Genomic DNA, 20934 nt, shown 5'->3' with positions numbered 1-20934 from the left:
CATGTAAATGGTTGAATCATCAGCATATATGGACACACATGCCCTTGGCAGGTCCTTTGTAAAAATAGAAAAGTGAAGCGGGCCTAGAGTGCTGCCCTGCGGTACACCACACTTTACATGTTTTACATTAGAGAAGCTTCCATTAAAGAAAACCTTCTGAGTTCTTTTAGAGAGGGCTCTGATTCCATGATATGGCAGTGGTTGAAAAGCCATAAAACATAAGTTTTCTCAACAACAGGTTATGGTCAATAATATCAAAGGCTGCACTGAAATCTAACAGTACTGCTCGCAATCATCGTATTATCAATTTCTTAGTCATTTGTGTCAGTACAGTACATGTTGAGTGCCCTTCTCTATAAGCATGCTGGAAGTCTGTTGTTAATTTGTTTACAAAGAAATAGGATTGTATTTAGTCAAACACCATTTTTTACAACTGTTTGCTAAGAGCTGGCAGCAAGCTGATACGGCTGCTGTTAGAACCACTAAAGGCCACTTTACCACTCTTGGGTAGCGGAATGCCTGGCTTCCCTGCACAAACACTTTTATTTCGGCTCAGATTAAAGATATGATGGGTAGGAGTGGCTATAGAGTCAGTTATCATCCTCAGCAGCTTTCAAGCCCTCATGCCTGTGTTTTCCACTCTTTTTCTCCCATATCTTTTCACAGTGGGGCCTTAGGGAATTCACCAGGTGCGACAAGTACGCCTTTACAGATAAGCAGAAATCCAACTCTGGAACTATGATATGCCTGTCGAGTATTTTTATGTCCAATAATATATTGAACAATTTTGCAAATCAAATATTTTTTATATTTTCAATATTCACAAACTACTCATTACAGAGCAAGCGCTAACTTCATATGACACAATTGTTTGCATTGTAGCACCTACAGATTAAACATTATGGAGTCTTTTCATGCATGAGTTCCAAATATCTCGGTCGCCCCAGAGTGATTGATGATAAAATATATAATAATTATGCTCTCACGGTTTCAAAATGTGATTGTTATGCAGCAGGACAGTTAACCCACGCTGCCCTCAAACCAAGCCACGCTGCCTGCTAATTATCTATAGACTGTTTCAGCTTGTTAATGTAATTTAATTTTTTGCAAGTTTTATTTTCTAACGGTTTGAATTGAGGTGTGTTGCGCTTCCTCATAAATTCACATAGAAATAGCCCGTTTCACAGTTGTGGACAATACATGTTTGAGGCTTTACTGAGAAGGACAAACTTCTCTTTTCAAGTAGAGCCTAAGCACTTCCCCAGTGTTTCCCCAGATCAAGGATGCAAACATTTGCGCATCTCCAGTCAGAAAATAACTTACAAACTTTTTCCCCCTGGCACATTTTCTGGCTGGCACACACATTGCCTTCATTGGTGTACGTTTCTAAGGAAAACAACATGTCCAAAATACATGTCCAAAGTTATTATTACTATCAAAGTAAGTGCCTTATAACGTTATCTTTATAGTATAGAGCATAAGTATTTAATGTTTTCAAGTACTGGTGACAAATAAATCTTTCTGATTCTTGCATATATTGTAATGGACACGTATGATGTGTGTAAAATAGTTTTTGGATGGTTGTACTGATTATGATGAGCTAATGCTAAGTTAAATGCCAGATATGTGTGGCTCCATGTTTGTTGACATACAATGCATTCTGGTTGTCACGTAAATGTCTGTCAGACCAAAGATGTTATATCAAAACGAGGTGAAGGGATATAAGTCAGTTCACTCGACTGACTTAGATTGAACTATCGTTACTCAGGGTTGCCAGCTCAGACCCCCTTTCCAGTGGTTTTGTTTTTATTTAGCTTAGAAACTTCTGTGTTTGCCCCCCATGTATTGATAAATCCCTCATCATAGTAATATTCCCTGTATCATATACCCCAATGATACCGTCCCCCTTTTCTACCCCCATAGACTTGAAATCCCCCACAAATTAAATTAACCCCTCCCACAATCCCCCCTAAAATGGGGTCACCTGAATCTGGCAACCCTGTTTAGCTTTCACGCTATGGCTAGAGTAGGAAGTAGGCTTGTATTTGGGGTTATGATCTATGAGGTGATAACATTTCATTTGCTTTGTGATTTGTCAAAAACTGTAAATGACTTGTCAAGCCATGTGCTCCTGTTCTTGTATACACTGTAACACGTACATTGAAGATTGCTGAAAAGTAGCCAAACTAAGTTCATATTTTTCTGGCAATGTGCGCAGCCATATTTGACTTTGACTGTTTATTTTTGTTTTATATTGAATGAAATGCTGTGATGAGGGAGTTTTTGCTTGTCAAACATAAACAAACATTTTTTTTTAAATGTAGCTGCTGTTAGCTTAGCTGACACGCATCTCTTTTCTAAACAACATTACATTTCTCCCTTGCCCTCACCAGAGAAGTGGTACATTTTGAAGTCTAGCTGTTGGGTCGCTAACTTCATTTTTTTGTCAGCGCAATCTGTTTGTTGCATCACACGTTCTGTTGCTACCGTTCCAATCACATATTTGCGATGGTACGCCGCAGGGGGCCATTCAACAATGATCACAAATATGTGATTGTACACGTTAAATAAGGCCTGGGTAAGGCCAAAATGTTTGTGTGGGTGGATGTCTGAACGTGTGTTGTCTACCGTATCTAACCCCCGTCTCCTCTCTGTAGATGACAGTATCTCAGCGGCGAGTGCGTCTGACGTGCAGGACCGTCTGTCGTCTTTGGAGCTGCGTGTCCAGCAGCAAGAGGATGAGATCACCGTGATGAAGGCGGCGCTGGCCGACGTGCTGCGACGCCTGGCGCTCTCCGAGGACACAGCCACCACCGCCAAGAAACAGACTAGCACCAAAGGTAGTCAGTCACCCCTGAACTGTCTCTGTCGTCACTGTCACCATCTGAGGCACTCTCATGATTATATGAAATGATGATTATACCTGCAATCTGCAGGTTTTTGTAAACCCTCAGAAATCTCCATGGGTAGTTTCTCAATACCTGCAAAGGACAGTTTTATAAGCACCTTCTCCCCACCATAAGCTGGTCATGCACTGTCAAATCCATCTGCACTAGCTTCTGTTCCATTTACCATAACTTCCTTCCAGCAATGGACATTCCATTCATCTCCACTTTCCCAGTGGCTCCTTCAGCCCCTCTCTTCTCCCTTGCATTTCTTCACCAGGTCGTAGTTGTGGAAGAGAGTGTTGTCCTGTATTCCTCCACTTGTTTACGTTAAGGAAGTTCAGGATGGAGCCACTCCAACCTTGACCCCTGGCTTTTATTAGCCTCTCACACCTACACACAGCAACACATGATTACATATCCCATATAATCACAATCTAACACTATATTCTCAATGACAAATGTACTCTGCTCCATTTTCTCCCACACGATAATCCAACCTCTGGTTGACACATGAACACCGTGCCATAGCCATTCCCCTCTCTAAGCTCAGTGATAAAGTGGAGGCTGATATACCCAGCCAGCAGTAGGACAGAGAGGAGGGGAAGGGAATTCCCAGCTCTCAGAGGGAAAGAGAGCAAGAAAGAAGGTGATTGAGCTCCATTTTAAAGACAGAAAGGGAGAGAAGGATATTGCATTGAGAGAGAGAGAGAGAGAGGCTGAGACAGAGAGAGACACAGAGAGAGACGCTGAGACACAGAGAGAGCGACACAGACAGAGAATGTGTGTCGTGCCCATGGTCATTGGGGAGTATCTGGGTTCTGTAATCGGGCTTCAGTAATAACCACCACTCACTCACCTATAGCCTGGCTAACTAACTTCAGTCCTGTCTATCTGCACACAATAAGACCCTCTATCTTGTGTGTGTGTGTGATCAGGGGGGCCTAATTGTGGAAAGTGGAACATTATCTGTGTGTATTGCGACTCTGCAGCCTTTTCCTGATATTTTACTTTCTCCAATGGAACCAATTACTGTATATGATCATGTGGATGTGTCTCTCTGGGTAGTGTCTTGGCTGGGAAACCATGCATGGGTCCTAGATAAAGAAAGATCCTGGCCCCGTTAGAATACTTTTTTTTATTTTTGAATGCGTCCTTCCTTCCTTTCCTGAGGTAACCACTGATCCAACATGTATAGAGTGAGAGCAAAGTTTCCATCTCAATGCTTTCACTTTTCCAGTCATGTCAGATTACAGTTCCTCCAAGGAAATAAGGCTGCACTTGAAAAGTATTGGAACAGGACCCTTACTGCATATGAACGGCAGGATAGGAGTTACTGTATTATGTGACTGCACTCGCCCGGTGTCACCCTTGCTTAGCTCTTTCGTGCCACGTCCCTCTACACCCCTATCCCTCCGTCCATCATCTGTCACTCCTCCCTCCAGCCCCCTCTGATCCCTCGTTCCGGTCAGCTCTCCATTCTTCCGCTCACCTTTTTAAAAATCTCATTATGACGTCACTCTCTTACTTAATACCATCCATTGCCATAACGGCGACCCCTGGCAACCCCTTGCTGTGTGTGCTTGCGAGTACTACTCAAATCAAATCAAATCAAATCAAATCAAATTTTATTTGTCACATACACATGGTTAGCAGATGTTAATGCGAGTGTAGCGAAATGCTTGTGCTTCTAGTTCCGACAATGCAGTAATAACGAGCAAGTAATCTAACTAACAATTCCCAAAAAAAACTACTGTCTTATACACAGTGTAAGGGGATAAAGAATATGTACATAAGGATGTATGAATGAGTGATGGTACAGAGCAGCATAGGCAAGATACAGTAGATGATATCGAGTACAGTATATACATATGAGATAAGTATGTAAACCAAGTGGCATAGTTAAAGTGGCTAGTGATACATGTATTACATAAGGATGCAGTCGATGATATAGAGTACAGTATCAACGTATGCATATGAGATGAACAATGTAGGGTAAGTAACATTATATAAGGTAGCATTGTTTAAAGTGGCTAGTGATATATTTACATAATTTCCCATCAATTCCCATGATTAAAGTGGCTGGAGTAGAGTCAGTGTCATTGACAGTGTGTTGGCAGTAGCCACTCAATGTTAGTGGTGGCTGTTTAACAGTCTGATGGCCTTGAGATAGAAGCTGTTTTTCAGTCTCTCGGTCCCAGCTTTGATGCACCTGTACTGACCTCGCCTTCTGGATGACAGCGGGGTGAACAGGCAGTGGCTCGGGTGGTTGATGTCCTTGATGATCTTTATGGCCTTCCTGTAGCATCGGGTGGTGTAGGTGTCCTGGAGGGCAGGTAGTTTGCCCCCGGTGATGCGTTGTGCAGACCTCACTACCCTCTGGAGAGCCTTACGGTTGAGGGCGGTGCAGTTGCCATACCAGGCGGTGATACAGCCCGCCAGGATGCTCTCGATTGTGCATCTGTAGAAGTTTGTGAGTGCTTTTGGTGACAAGCCGAATTTCTTCAGCCTCCTGAGGTTGAAGAGGCGCTGCTGCGCCTTCCTCACGATGCTGTCTGTGTGAGTGGACCAATTCAGTTTGTCTGTGATGTGTATGCCGAGGAACTTAAAACTTGCTACCCTCTCCACTACTGTTCCATCGATGTGGATGGGGGTGTTCCCTCTGCTGTTTCCTGAAGTCCACAATCATCTCCTTAGTTTTGTTGACGTTGAGTGTGAGGTTATTTTCCTGACACCACACTCCGAGGGCCCTCACCTCCTCCCTGTAGGCCGTCTCGTCGTTGTTGGTGATCAAGCCTACCACTGTTGTGTCGTCCGCAAACTTGATGATTGAGTTGGAGGCGTGCATGGCCACGCAGTCGTGGGTGAACAGGGAGTACAGGAGGGGGCTCAGAACGCACCCTTGTGGGGCCCCAGTGTTGAGGATCAGCGGGGAGGAGATGTTGTTGCCTACCCTCACCACCTGGGGGCGGCCCGTCAGGAAGTCCAGTACCCAGTTGCACAGGGCGGGGTCGAGACCCAGGGTCTCGAGCTTGATGACGAGCTTGGAGGGTACTATGGTGTTGAATGCCGAGCTGTAGTCGATGAACAGCATTCTCACATAGGTATTCCTCTTGTCCAGATGGGTTAGGGCAGTGTGCAGTGTGGTTGAGATTGCATCGTCTGTGGACCTATTTGGGCGGTAAGCAAATTGGAGTGGGTCAAGGGTGTCAGGTAGGGTGGAGGTGATATGGTCCTTGACTAGTCTCTCAAAGCACTTCATGATGACGGATGTGAGTGCTACGGGGCGGTAGTCGTTTAGCTCAGTTACCTTAGCTTTCTTGGGAACAGGAACAATGGTGGCCCTCTTGAAGCATGTGGGAACAGCAGACTGGTATAGGGATTGGTTGAATATGTCCGTAAACACACCGGCCAGCTGGTCTGCGCATGCTCTGAGGGCGCGGCTGGGGATGCCGTCTGGGCCTGCAGCCTTGCGAGGGTTAACACGTTTAAATGTCTTACTCACTTCGGCTGCAGTGAAGGAGAGACCGCATGATTCCGTTGCAGGCCGTGTCAGTGGCACTGTATTGTCCTCAAAGCGGGCAAAAAAGTTATTTAGTCTGCCTGGGAGCAAGACATCCTGGTCCGTGACTGGGCTGGGTTTCTTCCTGTAGTCCGTGATTGACTGTAGACCCTGCCACATACCTCTTGTGTCTGAGCCGTTGAATTGAGATTCTACTTTGTCTCTGTACTGGCGCTTAGCTTGTTTGATAGCCTTGCGGAGGGAATAGCTGCACTGTTTGTATTCAGTCATGTTACCAGACACCTTGCCCTGATTAAAAGCAGTGGTTCGTGCCTTCAGTTTCACACGAATGCTGCCATCAATCCATGGTTTCTGGTTAGGAAATGTTTTAATCGTTGCTATGGGAACGACATCTTCAACGCATGTTCTAATGAACTCGCACACCGTATCAGCGTATTCGTCAATGTTGTTGTCTGACGCAATACGAAACATCTCCCAGTCCACGTGATGGAAGCAGTCTTGGAGTGTGGAGTCAGCTTGGTCGGACCAGCGTTGGACAGACCTCAGCGTGGGAGCTTCTTGTTTTAGTTTCTGTCTGTAGGCAGGGATCAACAAAATGGAGTCGTGGTCAGCTTTTCCGAAAGGGGGCGGGGCAGGGCCTTATATGCGTCGCGGAAGTTAGAGTAACAATGATCCAGGGTCTTTCCACCCCTGGTTGCGCAATCAATATGCTGATAAAATTTAGGGAGACTTGTTTTCAGATTAGCCTTGTTAAAATCCCCAGCTACAATGAATGCAGCCTCCGGATAAATCGTTTCCAGTTTGCAGAGAGTTAAATAAAGTTCGTTCAGAGCCATCGATGTGTCTGCTTGGGGGGATATATACAGCTGTGATTATAATCGAAGAGAATTCTCTTGGTAGATAATGCGGTCTACATTTGATTGTGAGGAATTCTAAATCAGGTGAACAGAAGGATTTGAGTTCCTGTATGTTTCCTTCATCACACCATGTCACGTTGGCCATAAGGCATACGCCCCCGCCCGTCTTCTTACCAGAGAGATGTTTGTTTCTGTCGGCGCGATGCGTGGAGAAACCCGCTGGCTGCACCGTCGGATTGCGTCTCTCCAGTGAGCCATGTTTCCGTGAAGCAAAGAACGTTACAGTCTCTGATGTCCCTCTGGAATGCTACCCTTGCTCGGATTTCATCAACCTTGTTGTCAAGAGACTGGACATTGGCAAGAAGAATGCTGGGGAGTGGTGCACGATGTGCCCGTCTCCGGAGTCTGACCAGAAGACCGCTTCGTTTCCCTCTTTTTCTGAGTCGTTTTTTTTTTTTTTGGTCGCTGCATGTGATCCACTCGGTTACACTGGTTGTAAGGCAGAACTCAGGATCCGCATCGCGAAAAACATATTCTTGGTCGTACTGATGGTGAGTTGACGCTGATCTTATATTCAGTAGTTCTTGTCGGCTGTATGTAAAGAAACCTAAGATGACCTGGGGTACTAGTGTAAGAAATGACACGTAAAAAAACAAAAAACTGCATAGTTTCCTAGGAACGCGAAGCGAGGCGGCCATCTCTGTCGGCGCCGGAAGTACACAACGTGAGTTGTAGTGAGTTAGTCAGCACTCCAGGAACATTGACATTGACTGATGTTATTTAGGGGTTATGGAGTTGATGTGTTATGGCATTGGCAGTTTGGCACGTACAGTGGAAGAGCTTTCTGTGCTTTAACTCTGTTGTGCTGCTCTTTCGGTGCGTGGGCAGTAATCTGGGACTGAAGCAGACAGGAAGCAAAGGAAATCACATGGTTCAGTTTAGTTTCTCTGTAGACACCCATGCTCTGACTTCAAAGCCAACTCTTCAGAGTATGCAAACCTCCACTGCCACACACACACACACACGCACAGGCACAGGCACACACACACACAGGCACACGGCCCCTTCCTGCTTAACTTATTCAAGACCCAGAAATATCTTCCTCTCTCGTTCAGTCTTTCTTTCCCCTCTATCACTTGCATTATTGGCCGGCACTGTATCCCTTTCTCTCATTGTCCAGCCCCCTATCTTTATCTTTCCAGCCCTCGTTCTTTCCACCTTTTTCCCCCAAATCTTTTTCTTTTCCAAATAATGTATTATCATGAATGATGAAGCCAAGGCATATGAAGGCATATGAATTGTGACACTATGAACACTGCAGACACACACACACACACACACTCTGGCTTGGGGCTATCCTCCAGTTCTACAGACCTATGCATGCATCTAGGCATGTGTGCACACACACGCGCACACACAGACACACAAACCTGTCAATCACATGGCTTCGATGGGAGAGATAAACAGGTTTATGAGATCAGGAAGCCAGGTTGATGGATGAAGACCCTCCCTCTCGCAAGGCATCAGTCATTATTGATATGCAGTGCCGTCAGAATGTATTCATACTCCTTGCCTTATTCCACGTTTTTGTCGTGTTGCAGTCTGAATTTAAAATGGATTAAATAGATTATTCACAAAATACCCCATAATAACACAGTGAAAACATGGTTTCAGAAAGGGGCGTGAATACTTTCTGAAGTCTCTAGAACAGGTTTGATTTTGGTTGACCACTCATTATACTCGTTGACTCTTCCTCTGGCCTTGTGTACCAGCATTTCCAGTCTTTCCTCAAACACACTCAGGCTGTCTTTTGTCTTGATGTTGGGGGAGACTGGTGAGAGGAGGGAGGTGGTGGGGGCAGGTGGATGGGGTAGGGAGGCCACCTCTTCCACCATGCTGTGTCTGTTTGTGCTTGGGGGGGTAATGGGCTGTGAAACTGGGCCTTGTGCCACTGGCACGGAATCAGGCTTTCACTGGGGCGCCACGTGCCCCCAAACAACCCTGCCCCCCACACATCGTAGAGAGGAAACATGTCTCACCGAGTGACGCTGTGTGTCTGCCCGTTCCTTCGGTGCGGTATGTTTTGGGGACCACCCGTCGTCGGCGTCTGACATTTTTGGGTCGTTTCTACATGTAGAATTGGCTTGCACATGACGTCCGCCACTTTGTTCAGAGGTGCTAAGTGTTCTCGGCTGGCAAACGCTACCGTTGTGTCTGTGCCTTTTACAGAAGTGGCATAGAAGCTTCATTGGGAGGAAGGATGTTTGTTATGCTTTTTACATCTGCTTTCTCTAATCTTTCCTTTGTTCTCCCATGGATTAGACTCTTCAACCATGTCTGTTGAGCAGTCATCATCTCATACTCCGTTGTTCAACCACTCCCCCACCCTTTAATCCCTATATATGGCTGTAGACAGTTTCTCTCCTGAAGCTTCCGGGAATAGGTTACCCGAGGAGTTGGCGACCTTTCTCATGCGGAACGCCCGATTTCTATCTTACTATTTCTACCAATCTGCGTGCCTGTTATGGTCTTCATATGCACATTTTCATCTAACAGTTTCATTTAATTTATAATAACGTCTTCGTATCGCAAAGTCATTGTCATGTGGTTAATCCAAATCTAAATGAAAATGATACAAGCCTAAAGAAGTAACTTCTATTGCCAACTAAGTAAGAATAGCCTACAACAAATAAAAACATTGCAGTCTGCAGGTAGAACATATCCTATTAATCGCATTGGCTACGCATGGCCTGTCTGCAGCGAACTTGAAACATTGTATCAACTTGGGTCCAGAGGAAGCGCACACTAGCAAACTTGCAATGTTGTATAAAATATAGCACAAAAGGGATGAGCTCATCAGGTAGACTCATTTTATGACGTTTCCACTGGATCGGAACATGACCGTTTTTCCCTTTCACACTGAAAGGGTTACTGAAAAGGGAGAGGGCTAGAAATAGTTTTCAAATACAATTGAGGAACTGTTGTCATTCTCAACAGCTGTAAAAACAGACTTTGTTTGCTTACTGTTTGAGGTGAAGAAAAGATTACTTTGAAAAGCTCCACAGGTCATTAGTGGTGGTGCGTTAAGTCTATCAGAAATACCATCAAATCCCCAAATGGGCACATTTAGGCTATAAGCCTACATTTGCGAGCAGGCCAGGTAGCCTATAGTCCGAATTCTATGCGTAATCAGGTGCATGTCCTTACTCAACATTGACAGTAGTGCCCCAAACAGAAGACTGACCAAATTGACAAAACTCGTAAATGGAACGAAATAAATCCAAACTTAGCGTAGGTTGTGCACTCTGCAAACAACGATGACCACTCTGCCAATGAGAACGGTAAAAAGACTGAAATAATAATATAGTGAATGGATGAACAGAAGTGACCACAACCAAACAAACATTGTAGAAATGATAGGAATGAACGGTAAATGTAGGCTACTACTGGTGATGCATGCAATGGGGACTTGATATACACTAACAATCAAGGCAAACAATTCACACAATGAAGTTATGAAACAATGAAAGTGCACAAATTGGCGGGGGAGAGAGAGAGAACGTTCTGGAGAGAGACCTGCATTTTAGCCACACTCCCCTTCTTGGACTGTGCCATGCACGCGGCCCCGCATTAGTCTCAGCCTCTGCAATGGATTAGTTCACTGGGTGTGAATCAGAAAGGCACCTCGTGTGCCGTTAAAAAATAAATAAATCATGTATTTGCTACTCCTCGACTAAAATAAATCTTGGTCGACCAACAGCCTATCGACCAGTCGACTAATTGGGGTCAGCCCTAGTAGACAGTGTCTCCTTCTCTCTCTCACGTGCTCTTTCTCTCTCGCTGTCTCGCTCTCTTTCTCTCGGTCTCATACATCAACTTTCCTCCCATTTGTATCCTGATGTACAGGTAACAGCCAAAATAAAGGAAACGCCAACATAAAGTGTCTTAATAATAGGACGTTGGGCCAACGAGCCGCCTGAACCACTTCAATGCTCCTTGGCATAGATTCTACAAGTGCCTGGAACTCTATTGGAGGGATGTGACACTGTTCTTCCACAAGAAATTCCATCATTTGGTGTTTTGTTGATGGTGGTGGAAAACACTGTCTCGGGCGCCTATCCAGCATTGGGTTGAGATCTGGTGACGGAGAGAGAGACACACACACCATTTAAACCCCCTATGCTCCTTTGAGACCCTCTTTCAAAGTCACAGATCTTCTAGCCTCGGTAGCCAAAATAATGGGCAACTGGGCATTTTTAAAATACATGACCCTAAGCATGATACAAGGTTAATCATCTCAGGAACCGCACCTGTGTTGGAAGCACCTGCCTTCAATATACTTTGTATCCTTCATTTGCTCAAGTGTTTTGGCAGTTACTTGTATATACTGGGTAGGTTTTACTGTCCCCTCTGACTGTGCTCTCTCCTGCCCATTGTAGGCCAGACTCCCCTGCGCGAGGCCTACTCTATGTCCTGCATCGCCAACGGCAGCTCCAGCAGCCGCAAGCCCAGCCACAGAGACCGAGACAGCTCCACAGTTTCCGTCACCAGGAAGGATACCTTCTCCTCAGCTGCCAAGAGGTACTACACACTCGTAAAGTTACATACGCTACACACACGCATACAAAGTTACATATGCTACACACACACCATTGCACAACTCTAGACCTGCTTGTATCAGATGGGCAGCCATTGTTGCAGAGCCTGTATTGATATTTTGTTTTGCTTTGAAACGCCACATTAATTCCTCCCAGAAAAGAAACTGTTGAATGTTGATCACGTGTTTAACTTTCTCCCTTGCATCTTGCAGTGATTCAGCAGAATAAAGCCTATACACTTCCCTGGTACTTTCAGGACAATGACGTAGTGATGGAGTACCTGTCACAGCATGTAGCTAAGCCTATGGCTAAGCATTGCTGAGCACGTCCTCGATGAGTAACTAGATATTAATCAAATATACTGACCTCAGCTATTCACTGCCTATGCAGGAAGTTGAGGCTTTGCAGGTCTCCCAGTAGTGAAGGCTGAGGGTAGAAGTTGCCCAGATCTAGGATCATTTTACCGTCAACGGTGTCCGTGTATACCCCTGTGTTTTGTTATTTGTCCTCCTATATATATCCCACCTGTTTGTGTACCCATGTCTCCACTGGTTGTGTTCCGCTGTTTGGTTATCCTCTGGTTGACCCCCTGGTTGTCTCCACAGCGGTCAGACAGCGGAGAGGAAAAAGGACAAGCCTCAGATGGAGGGCATCAAGGAGAAGGAGGAGGGGCCCAACCAGGCTAACGATAAACCCTCCCCTGCCAGCCCCGTACATCCCTCCCCCTCCAGCCACCCCCCCTCACCCCACCCCCTCAGACCCAAAGGCAGGCCCCGGAGAGCAAGGGCACCTCCCCAGCCAAAAGGTTCCTAAGATGCCCACTCTGATCGTCGATTGCCCCCCCCCCACCCCCACCTTACCAACGCAATGCCCTCCGACACTCTGAATGCTCATGACTTTAGCTTTTACCCTTTGACTGGTTGGCATGCTTCTTTAGATCGCTTTCATTTTTGAACCCATTTTGGTTATTAACCTATTCTCTCTCTTCTCTGTCTCTCACCTGTACTTTCAGCTATCGTTCCCTGTAGAGACTCCGCCACTGCAGACCGTAGCTTCTCAAACTGCATCACTTCTCTTTTAGACTAGTAGGAATGGTTAGCATTTGACCCTTCTGCACTCATCTGTAACAGTTTGAGCCCTCTCTCCATTAGGAATAGGAGAGGCCCTATCTGTCATGTACTAGCTGTGCTTCGTACCATTCAGGACACCCACTTGGATGCATACACACACACACACACACACCAGCCCTAGACTCTCACACACACGCCAACACACACGCTCCAGACCGACTGCTCTCACTAATCGAAGCACTGCCTTCGCACTCATTACCCATAACACAGATCAATATAAATTATTCTCAGAAACATTGAGAACCAATTAAGTTTCACAAAGAGTACCCGTGAACCCATCGTTGCCCATTAGACTGGGCAAGTGACAGGATATTAGTCAGGGCCGCTGCTGTGCCAAGAACATTAGCCCGGAAAACTCATCCGCTGGCAAGTGTGTGTGTGTGTGTGTCCCAATCTGAAATGGGCCAGGCTTCTAAGCAGTGCAGTGCACAGTCGGGGCTCTTTCCGGGGATTAGTATTATAGGGTGATATTTACCTCTTAAATGGTCCTTTCCCATGCTATTCAATCCTCTGGTTGGATTGGAAGTATCAAGTGGGCTTCTGTTCCTGTTTTTGAAGATGTGAGTGTACCATTCAGGGCTTTTAACCAACAGACACAGAGTGTACAAAACATTAAGAACACCTTCCTAATACTGATTTGCACCCCCTTTTGGCCTCAGAACAGCCTACATTCGTCAGGTCATGGACTCTACAAGGTTTCGAAAGCGTTCCACAGGAATTCTGGCCCATGTTGACTCCAATGCTTCCCACAGTTGCTTTCACCTGGATTCGCCTGGTCCGTCTGTGTCATGGAAAGGGCAGGTGTTCTTAATGTTTTCTACACTCTGTGTACGTTACATATCTGCTGTAGAGCAATGATACTGTACTGCGTGCGTGCGTGTAGTAGTGTTATGGAGAAATTCTGTTCGGGCTAGGTTGTTATTTTCCCGCCAAATTCCATGCAGGCAGTTAGAATAAGCAGAGGATGTCTGGATGTCTTTCCCTTCCTGTCCCTGTCTCTCCCTCACCGTACAGTAGATAAGGAGAGAGTACAGGCTCTGTAAATGAAGCAGTGTAACGTTGTTGAACCACCACCGCTCCCCCAACATTCAGCCCCAGTCCTATCTGCCCCCTCAGTGTCACTATGGCCCCCTGGAGGTAGAACAAAACGCCATGTTCTTCACGCTCATGCTCTTTCTCTCACAATCCCGTCTCTCTCTCTCTCTCTCTCTCGCTCTCTTGCTGTTCTCTCTCTGCTCTAGCCATTCTCCAAACCTTCCATTCTTTACTTTACTTGCAGTGTGATTCTTACAGCCAAACTCACTGACCTCCACTGTCTGCTGAAGCCTGGGGAGGGGTTTGACTTGTTCTGCCAGCCTGTGTGTACTAACCTGTGACTGGGGTGGGCTTTCCCCTGTGTGCCCGGCTACATCAGCAGGTATCGATTCTACCCCTGAGGGTTGCCTGCTACTCACCTGGGGACCTCCTGAGGCATCTGTATCTCTGCATTTGTGCGAGTCTGTTTCAGGTCCAGATTAAGCCTAAAAAGATGCGTACCATGAGTGAAATAATTCCATTTGAATTAAGTGCATTAAAGGTACAGAGTTTTTCTTTTCCCTGTCAGGTCACTTGGTGGCCTGGTCAGGTTCAGGCTCTGGGCTGTACTTTTAATGTATATGGCATAAAACTGCAACAAACCAAAAAATGTAGTTCACAGTTGCACACTTAAATGCACTTTTTACAGTTCTACTAATTGAACAAATTCAAGAAACTCACCATGGCACTCATCCATACTCCAGCTTTCTTTCTGTCTAGCCAACTGTCTTTCTCTCTTCCCCTCTCTATCCGTCTCTGTGGTATAAAACAAACTGTTCATTTTTTTGTGTGCACCCTGTACCCTCTGTGTGTGTGTGTGTGTGTGTGTGTAGGGGTCACAGTGCGAAGCGGGGCACGGGAATGGAGCGTTCACAGAGTAGTACCTGGGAGAGTGGCGAGGAGAGCAGGAACAAGCTGGTGAAGGCTGCTTCCACCTCCAAACTGCTGGCTAAGGTGGTGAAGAACGCAGACAAGTGAGTGGCTGATGGGACGCGCTTCACAAATCTGATGTAAACATAGGTGTGAAAGTGTAATGCAAGTACGGTGATGCACAATAATTGAATTCCGGTCTATGTTTTGTACTAAGAGGTGAGACTGGCCTGCATTTCGTTTATGGGGTATTCATTAGCTTGAGAGTACCTTTTCAGATAGTGTAATATCATCCAAGAATCGGCCCTTAATTCCCTATATTGTGTTCATCCAAAGTCCCTCCCTAATAGAGAACGCTGTTAAATTGGCCCAGCTGTCAGATAACCTTTACTTGTTTTGTAGTCTCAAATCACAGTCTGACCTTTATTGTTATTTCTCCATTCTCGTCCAGGCATAAAGACCCAGTGATCAGCCAAGGTGAATATACTCTCTCTTCTAAGTTCGTCACCCCCCGCCGCGTAATGGAACCGCTAGAGCTACAGTGGGGAGAACAAGTATTTGATACGTCGATATTGCAGGTTTTCCTACTTACAAAGCATGTAGAGGTCTGTAATGTATACCATAGGTACACTTCAACTGTGAGAGATGGAATCTAAAACAAAAATCCAGAAAATCACATTGTATGATTTTTAAATAATTAATTTGCATTTTATTGCATGATATAAGTATTTGATACATCAGAAAAGCAGAACTTAATATTTGGTACAGAAACCTTTGTTGGCAATTACAGAGATCATACGTTTCCTGTAGTTCTTGACCAGGTTTGCACACACTACAGCAGGGATTTTGACCCTCTCCTCCATACAGACCTTCAGATCCTTCAGGTTTCGGGGCTGTCGCTGGGCAATACGGAATTTCAGCTCCCTCCAAAGATTTTCAATTGGGTTTAGGTCTGGAGACTGGCTAGGCCAATCCAGGACCTTGAGATGCTTCTTATGGAGCCAATCCTTAGTTGCCCTGGCTGTGTGTTTCGGGTCGTTGTCATGCTGGAAGACCCAACCACGACCCATCTTCAATGCTCTTACTGAGGGAAGGAGGTTGTTGGCCAAGATCTCCTGATACATGGCCCCATCCATCCTCCCCTCAATACGGTGCAGTCGTCCTTTCCCCTTTGCAGAAAAACATCCCCAAAGAATGATGTTTCCACCTCCATGCTTCACGGTTGGGATGGTGTTCTTGGGGTTGTACTCATCCTTCTTCCTCCAAACACGGCGAGTGGAGTTTAGACCAAAAAGCTCTATTTTTGTCTCATCAGACCACATGACCTTCTCCCATTCCTCCTCTAGATCATCCAGATGGTCATTGGCAAACTTCAGACGGGCCTGGACATGCGCTGGTTTGAGCAGGGGGACCTTGCGTGTGCTACAGGATTTTAATCCACGACGGCGTAGTGTGTTACTAATGGTTTTCTTTGAGACTGTGGTCCCAGCTCTCTTCAGGTCATTGACCAGGTCCTGCCGTGTAGTTCTGGGCTGATTCCTCACCCTCCTCATCACCCCACGAGGTGAGATCTTGCATGGAGTCCCATGTTGCCTTCTCACCGAGCTGCTTGCCTATTGTCCTGTAGCCCATCCCAGCCTTGTGCAGGTCTACAATGTTATCCCTGATGTCATTACACCCTCTCTGGTCTTGGCCATTGTGGAGAGGTTGGAGTCTGTTTGATTGAGTGTGTGGACAGGTGTCTTTTTATACTGGTAACAAGTTCAAACAGGTACAGTTAATACAGGTAATGAGTGGAGAACAGGAGGGCTTCTTAAAAAAACTAGCAGGTCTGTGAGAGACGGAATTCTTAATGGTTGGTAGGTGATCAAATACTTATGTAATGCAATAAAATGTGATTTTCTGGATTTTTGTTTTAGATTCCGTCTCACAGTTGAAGTGTACCTATGATAAAAATTACAGACCTCTACATGCTTTGTAAGTAGGAAAACCTGCAAATCGGCAGTGTATAAAATACTTGCTCTCCCCACTGTGTGTACTGCGGTATACCGACACAATTGGCACATCTGTTGACAACCAGATCGTTTATTAATTCAGCTGTACAACAGGATGCAATATAGCCCTAAAGTGTGCTCTCGTTGGACTTATGAAAACGCTGTACTGTGTAGGTTTGAGAGTAGCTTTTTTAGGTAAGAGAAGAGCTGTATTTCAAAGCCTTATAGCGTCTTGTTGTTCCTTCCAAACATGTCCCCTTTCCTTCCACATAGTCCTTCATCCTATTGTGTAGACCCAACTAGTCATCGTTGCTGTCTTCAGATCATTCTAGCTCTTCTCCCATGTGTACTATCGTTGTGTGTGAGTGACATTGTTTCTGTCTCATGACCAGCCAAAATGTCAACCCGTGAGAAAAACAGCCAAGCAGGTAAGTTGTCAGATAGCGAGGAGAGCTGCCAGCCTTGGGATGAGCGCTTGCCCCACCCTCTCTGCTTTTTGGCTTGTCTATCTAACTCTGACATTCTCTTTATCATGTCAAACACAGACATAATCTCTTCTCTCTCTCTCTCTCAATCCCCCCCTCCCTCTACTTTCTCACCCTCCTCCATTTATTGTCATCAGGCGATGCCCGACATAAAGGGCATAGCTGTGCCAGTATGCCCTGCCCCGCCTTTGCCACTTAGCGGAGTGTCGTCTGGTTAAAAGTGTCCCACTCTTGCTCAGGCAGGTTGCTTCTGGTCATGTGAGGAAGGTGGTTGTGTCCACAGACACACTTTGGACTGGAATTCAGCTAGTTCAACGAATTCAGCCATTTCCTGGCATTATTGACCACAGACACAGTACATCTGGAGAGTATTCAGGCCCCTTGACTTTTTTCCCGTTGTGTAACGTTACAGCCTTATTCTGAAAATTGATGAAATAAACATTTTCCTCATCAATCTACACACAATACCCCATAATGACAAAGCCGGTGCATCCTGCTTCCATTTATCATCCTTGATGTTTCTGCAACTTGATAGTAGTCCACTTGTGGTAAATTCAGTTCATTGGACATGATTTGGAAAGGCACACACCTGTCTATATAAGGTTCCACAGTTGACAGTGTCTGCATTTCAGATCACTGTCAGATCAAAAACCAAGCCATGAGGTCGAATGAATTGGCTGTAGAGCTCAGAGACAGGACTGTCGGGGCACAGATCTGGGGAAGGGTACCAAAATATTTCTGCAGTATTGAAGGTCCCCAATAACACAGTGGCCTCCATCATTCTTAAATGGAAGAAGTTTAGAACCCCCAAGACTCTTCCTAGAGCTGGCTGCCCGGCCAAACAGCAATCGGGAGAGAAAGGCCTTGGTCAGGCATATGACCAAGAACCCGATGGTCACTCTGACAGAGCTCCTCTGCGGGGATGGGAGAACCTTCCAAAAGGACAACCATCTTTGCAGCACTCCACAAATCAGGCCTTTTATAGTAGAGTGGCCAGACGGAAGCCACTCCTCAGTAAAATGCACATGACAGTCTGCTTGCAGTTTTCCAAAAGCCACCAAAAGGACTCTTAGACCATGATAAACCAGATTCTCTGATCTGATGAAACCAAGATTGAACTCTTTGGCCTGAATGCAAAGTGTCACGTCTGGAGGAAACCTGCATGGTGGTGGCAGCATCATTCTCTGGGGATGTTTTTCAGTGGCAAAGATGAACGGAGCGAAGTACAGAGAGATCATTGATGAAAACCTGCTCCAAAGCGCTCAGGACCTCAGACTGGGGGCGACGGTAGAGGCAACGCAGGAGTGGCTTCAGGACAAGTCTTTGAATGTCCTTGAGTGGCCCAGCCAAAGCCCGGACTTGAAACCGATCGAACACCTCTGGAGACACATGAAAATAGCTGATCAGTGACGCTCCCTATCCAACCTGACAGAGCTTGAGAGGATTTGCAGTGAAGAATGGGAGAAACTCCCCAAATACAGGTGTGCCAAGCTTGTAGCGTCATACCCAAGTAGACTCGAGACTGTAATCGCTGCCAAAGGTGCTTCAACAAAGTAAAGTGTCTGAATACCTGTTTTTGCTTTGTCATTATGGGGTTATGGGGATTTGTGTGTAGATTGAGGGGGACAAAAATAATTTAATTAATTTTAGAGTAATAAAGCTGTAACGTAATGTGGAAAAAGTGAAGGGGTCTGAATACTTTCCGAATGCACTGTGCAGTGGGAGAATGGATTAGTTAGGAAGAATACTGCAGACAATGGCTAAACGTATTACAGTGTCCAAGGCAGTGTGTTGGCCTTTAGTGATACCAGTACATTCTGACTAGTAATAACTAGGTAGGTCCTGGGATGAATTCTGGCCCTTCAGTTTGAGTCTACTGTATGCTCCTCCTCAATCTGGGAAAACTGGAAGAAAGCCCTCGCTCTATTTTGTGAGCAATGGTGAAGTTTGGCCCCCTGTCCAACCATCTCCCTTTCGTCCTCTCTCACTAGGAGAGTAGAAACACACACATTCCACTGATCCCTGTCTACCACTAATCTACCCCCCTCACCCCCCTCCTTTTGCTCTCTTTTCCCCTATCTTTTCTTTTTTCTATCCCCCCATCACGTTTTCTTATTCCAGCTGAGTTTGGGGTTGCTGACTCGCTGCTTTGCTCCACTGCACGGCATCCGACGCTTCTCTCTGTCTGACTCGCCCTCTATCTGTATATCTATCTCGGTCTATGCAGTATCTCATCCCTGGATGAGTGGGAAGCACGTGCAGCACACTAACTGAACTCGTTAGGGTTTTCAAGGCTTTTGTAGGTTATGTAAAAAAAAAAAAATCAAAACATTAAAACTGTCGTCTCACTAAGTGGTTGTGTGTGACGGTGCGGAGGGTGTTGAGCAGTCACGCTGCAGATATCGTGGACTATAGTCATGTCATGCACTCTCACTTACGCTCTCTGACTCATTCCTCTATATGAACCATTATTAAACAAGAGGTATTTGTCTGACCCACAGTCATTTTTAATGCTTTACCGTAACAGGGTTTTCTGTTAAGGGGAAACATGAACTACCACTACTCAGGCCTGCTTCTTTGAGTGTTTGCTCTAGCCTGCCTGAATACTTTCAAATAGTATTTGAAAGTACTTATACCTGCTTATACTTATACCTGTGCTAATACTGTATGTTGAATGTGTTTGCAAAAGCACGGGTTTAGTGTTACCAGAATTCCTCTCTATGTAGCGAGTCAAAATGGCGATATAGCTTGCTATAAAAAAAAAATGTTTTGTCCGTCTCCTTCGCAGAGGGAGATTACATCAAGATGTTCATGCGAGGTCGCCCCATCACTATGTTCATCCCCGCGGACGTGGAGAACTATGAGGACGTGCGCACAGAGCTGCCTCCGGAGAAACTCAAACTGGAGTGGGTGTATCCTTTCTTCTTAGCGGTGCCTGGTCCCAAACACTCTGTTACTCCGTGTGTCCCTGGCCTTCGGTCTCTCCCTCTTGTCTGTCTGTGGGTCTCTGGGCTCGGAGACAGATGTCCAAAGCAAAAAGGTGGAGGCCTTATGGGTCTTCACTTTTGACCTGTCCAGTTGTTTTCACGTGGCAGATGATGGAAAGGAGAATACTGTTGTGGTTCCTTGAGTCCTTATGTCAGGTATGGCTACAGGGGGAGAGACTGCAGAGCCAACGTGTATCTGCTCCCTACAGGGGAGAGTGTATACTTCATTGCCTCCGTGGTCGTGCTCTTCAACTACGAGGAGAGAACACAGCGCCACTACCTTGGCCACACTGACTGTGTCAAATGGTGAGCTGGTAGTATTGGTCAGCCTTCGTTGTGTAGTATCAGGTAATGAATTCCTACAGTACCTTATACACACCATCACGGGCTATGTATTCTGCATACAGTAGATACTCTAGATTCAGATGATACAACAATGTGTCCCCCAGGGTCTGAATAATGTACAAACACTTCATTACAAAACCTTTTTAATGTAGATTAAGCAAATAGTTGTCACAGACACGATGGTTC

The 20934-nt window shown here is 45.7% G+C and overlaps 1 protein-coding gene across 5 annotated transcripts in view; it reads left to right on the top strand.

Annotated features, from left to right (window-relative positions):
• LOC112253203 (EMAP like 4) overlaps positions 1 to 20934 on the top strand; it is an 81945-nt gene that overhangs the window by 39604 nt on the left and 21407 nt on the right. For 3 of the 5 annotated variants that reach the window (XM_024425236.2, XM_042323162.1, XM_024425225.2), the window contains exons 2-8: positions 2658 to 2840; positions 11705 to 11846; positions 14901 to 15041; positions 15389 to 15414; positions 17324 to 17359; positions 20205 to 20328; positions 20560 to 20709. In XM_024425236.2, coding sequence (XP_024281004.2) covers positions 2658 to 2840; positions 11705 to 11846; positions 14901 to 15041; positions 15389 to 15414; positions 17324 to 17359; positions 20205 to 20328; positions 20560 to 20709 — 802 coding nt within the window. Of the gene's footprint in view, positions 1 to 2657; positions 2841 to 11704; positions 11847 to 12558; positions 12669 to 14900; positions 15042 to 15388; positions 15415 to 17323; positions 17360 to 20204; positions 20329 to 20559; positions 20710 to 20934 lie in introns of those variants that run through there. The other 2 variants (XM_024425231.2, XM_024425244.2) reach the window with 2 other exon arrangements.

This window comes from Oncorhynchus tshawytscha, linkage group LG01 (assembly GCF_018296145.1).
Source record: "Oncorhynchus tshawytscha isolate Ot180627B linkage group LG01, Otsh_v2.0, whole genome shotgun sequence".
NCBI classification, from domain to species: domain Eukaryota; kingdom Metazoa; phylum Chordata; class Actinopteri; order Salmoniformes; family Salmonidae; genus Oncorhynchus; species Oncorhynchus tshawytscha.
Note: the sequence above shows the minus strand (reverse complement) of the source record. Positions and strands in the feature narration are given on the sequence as shown.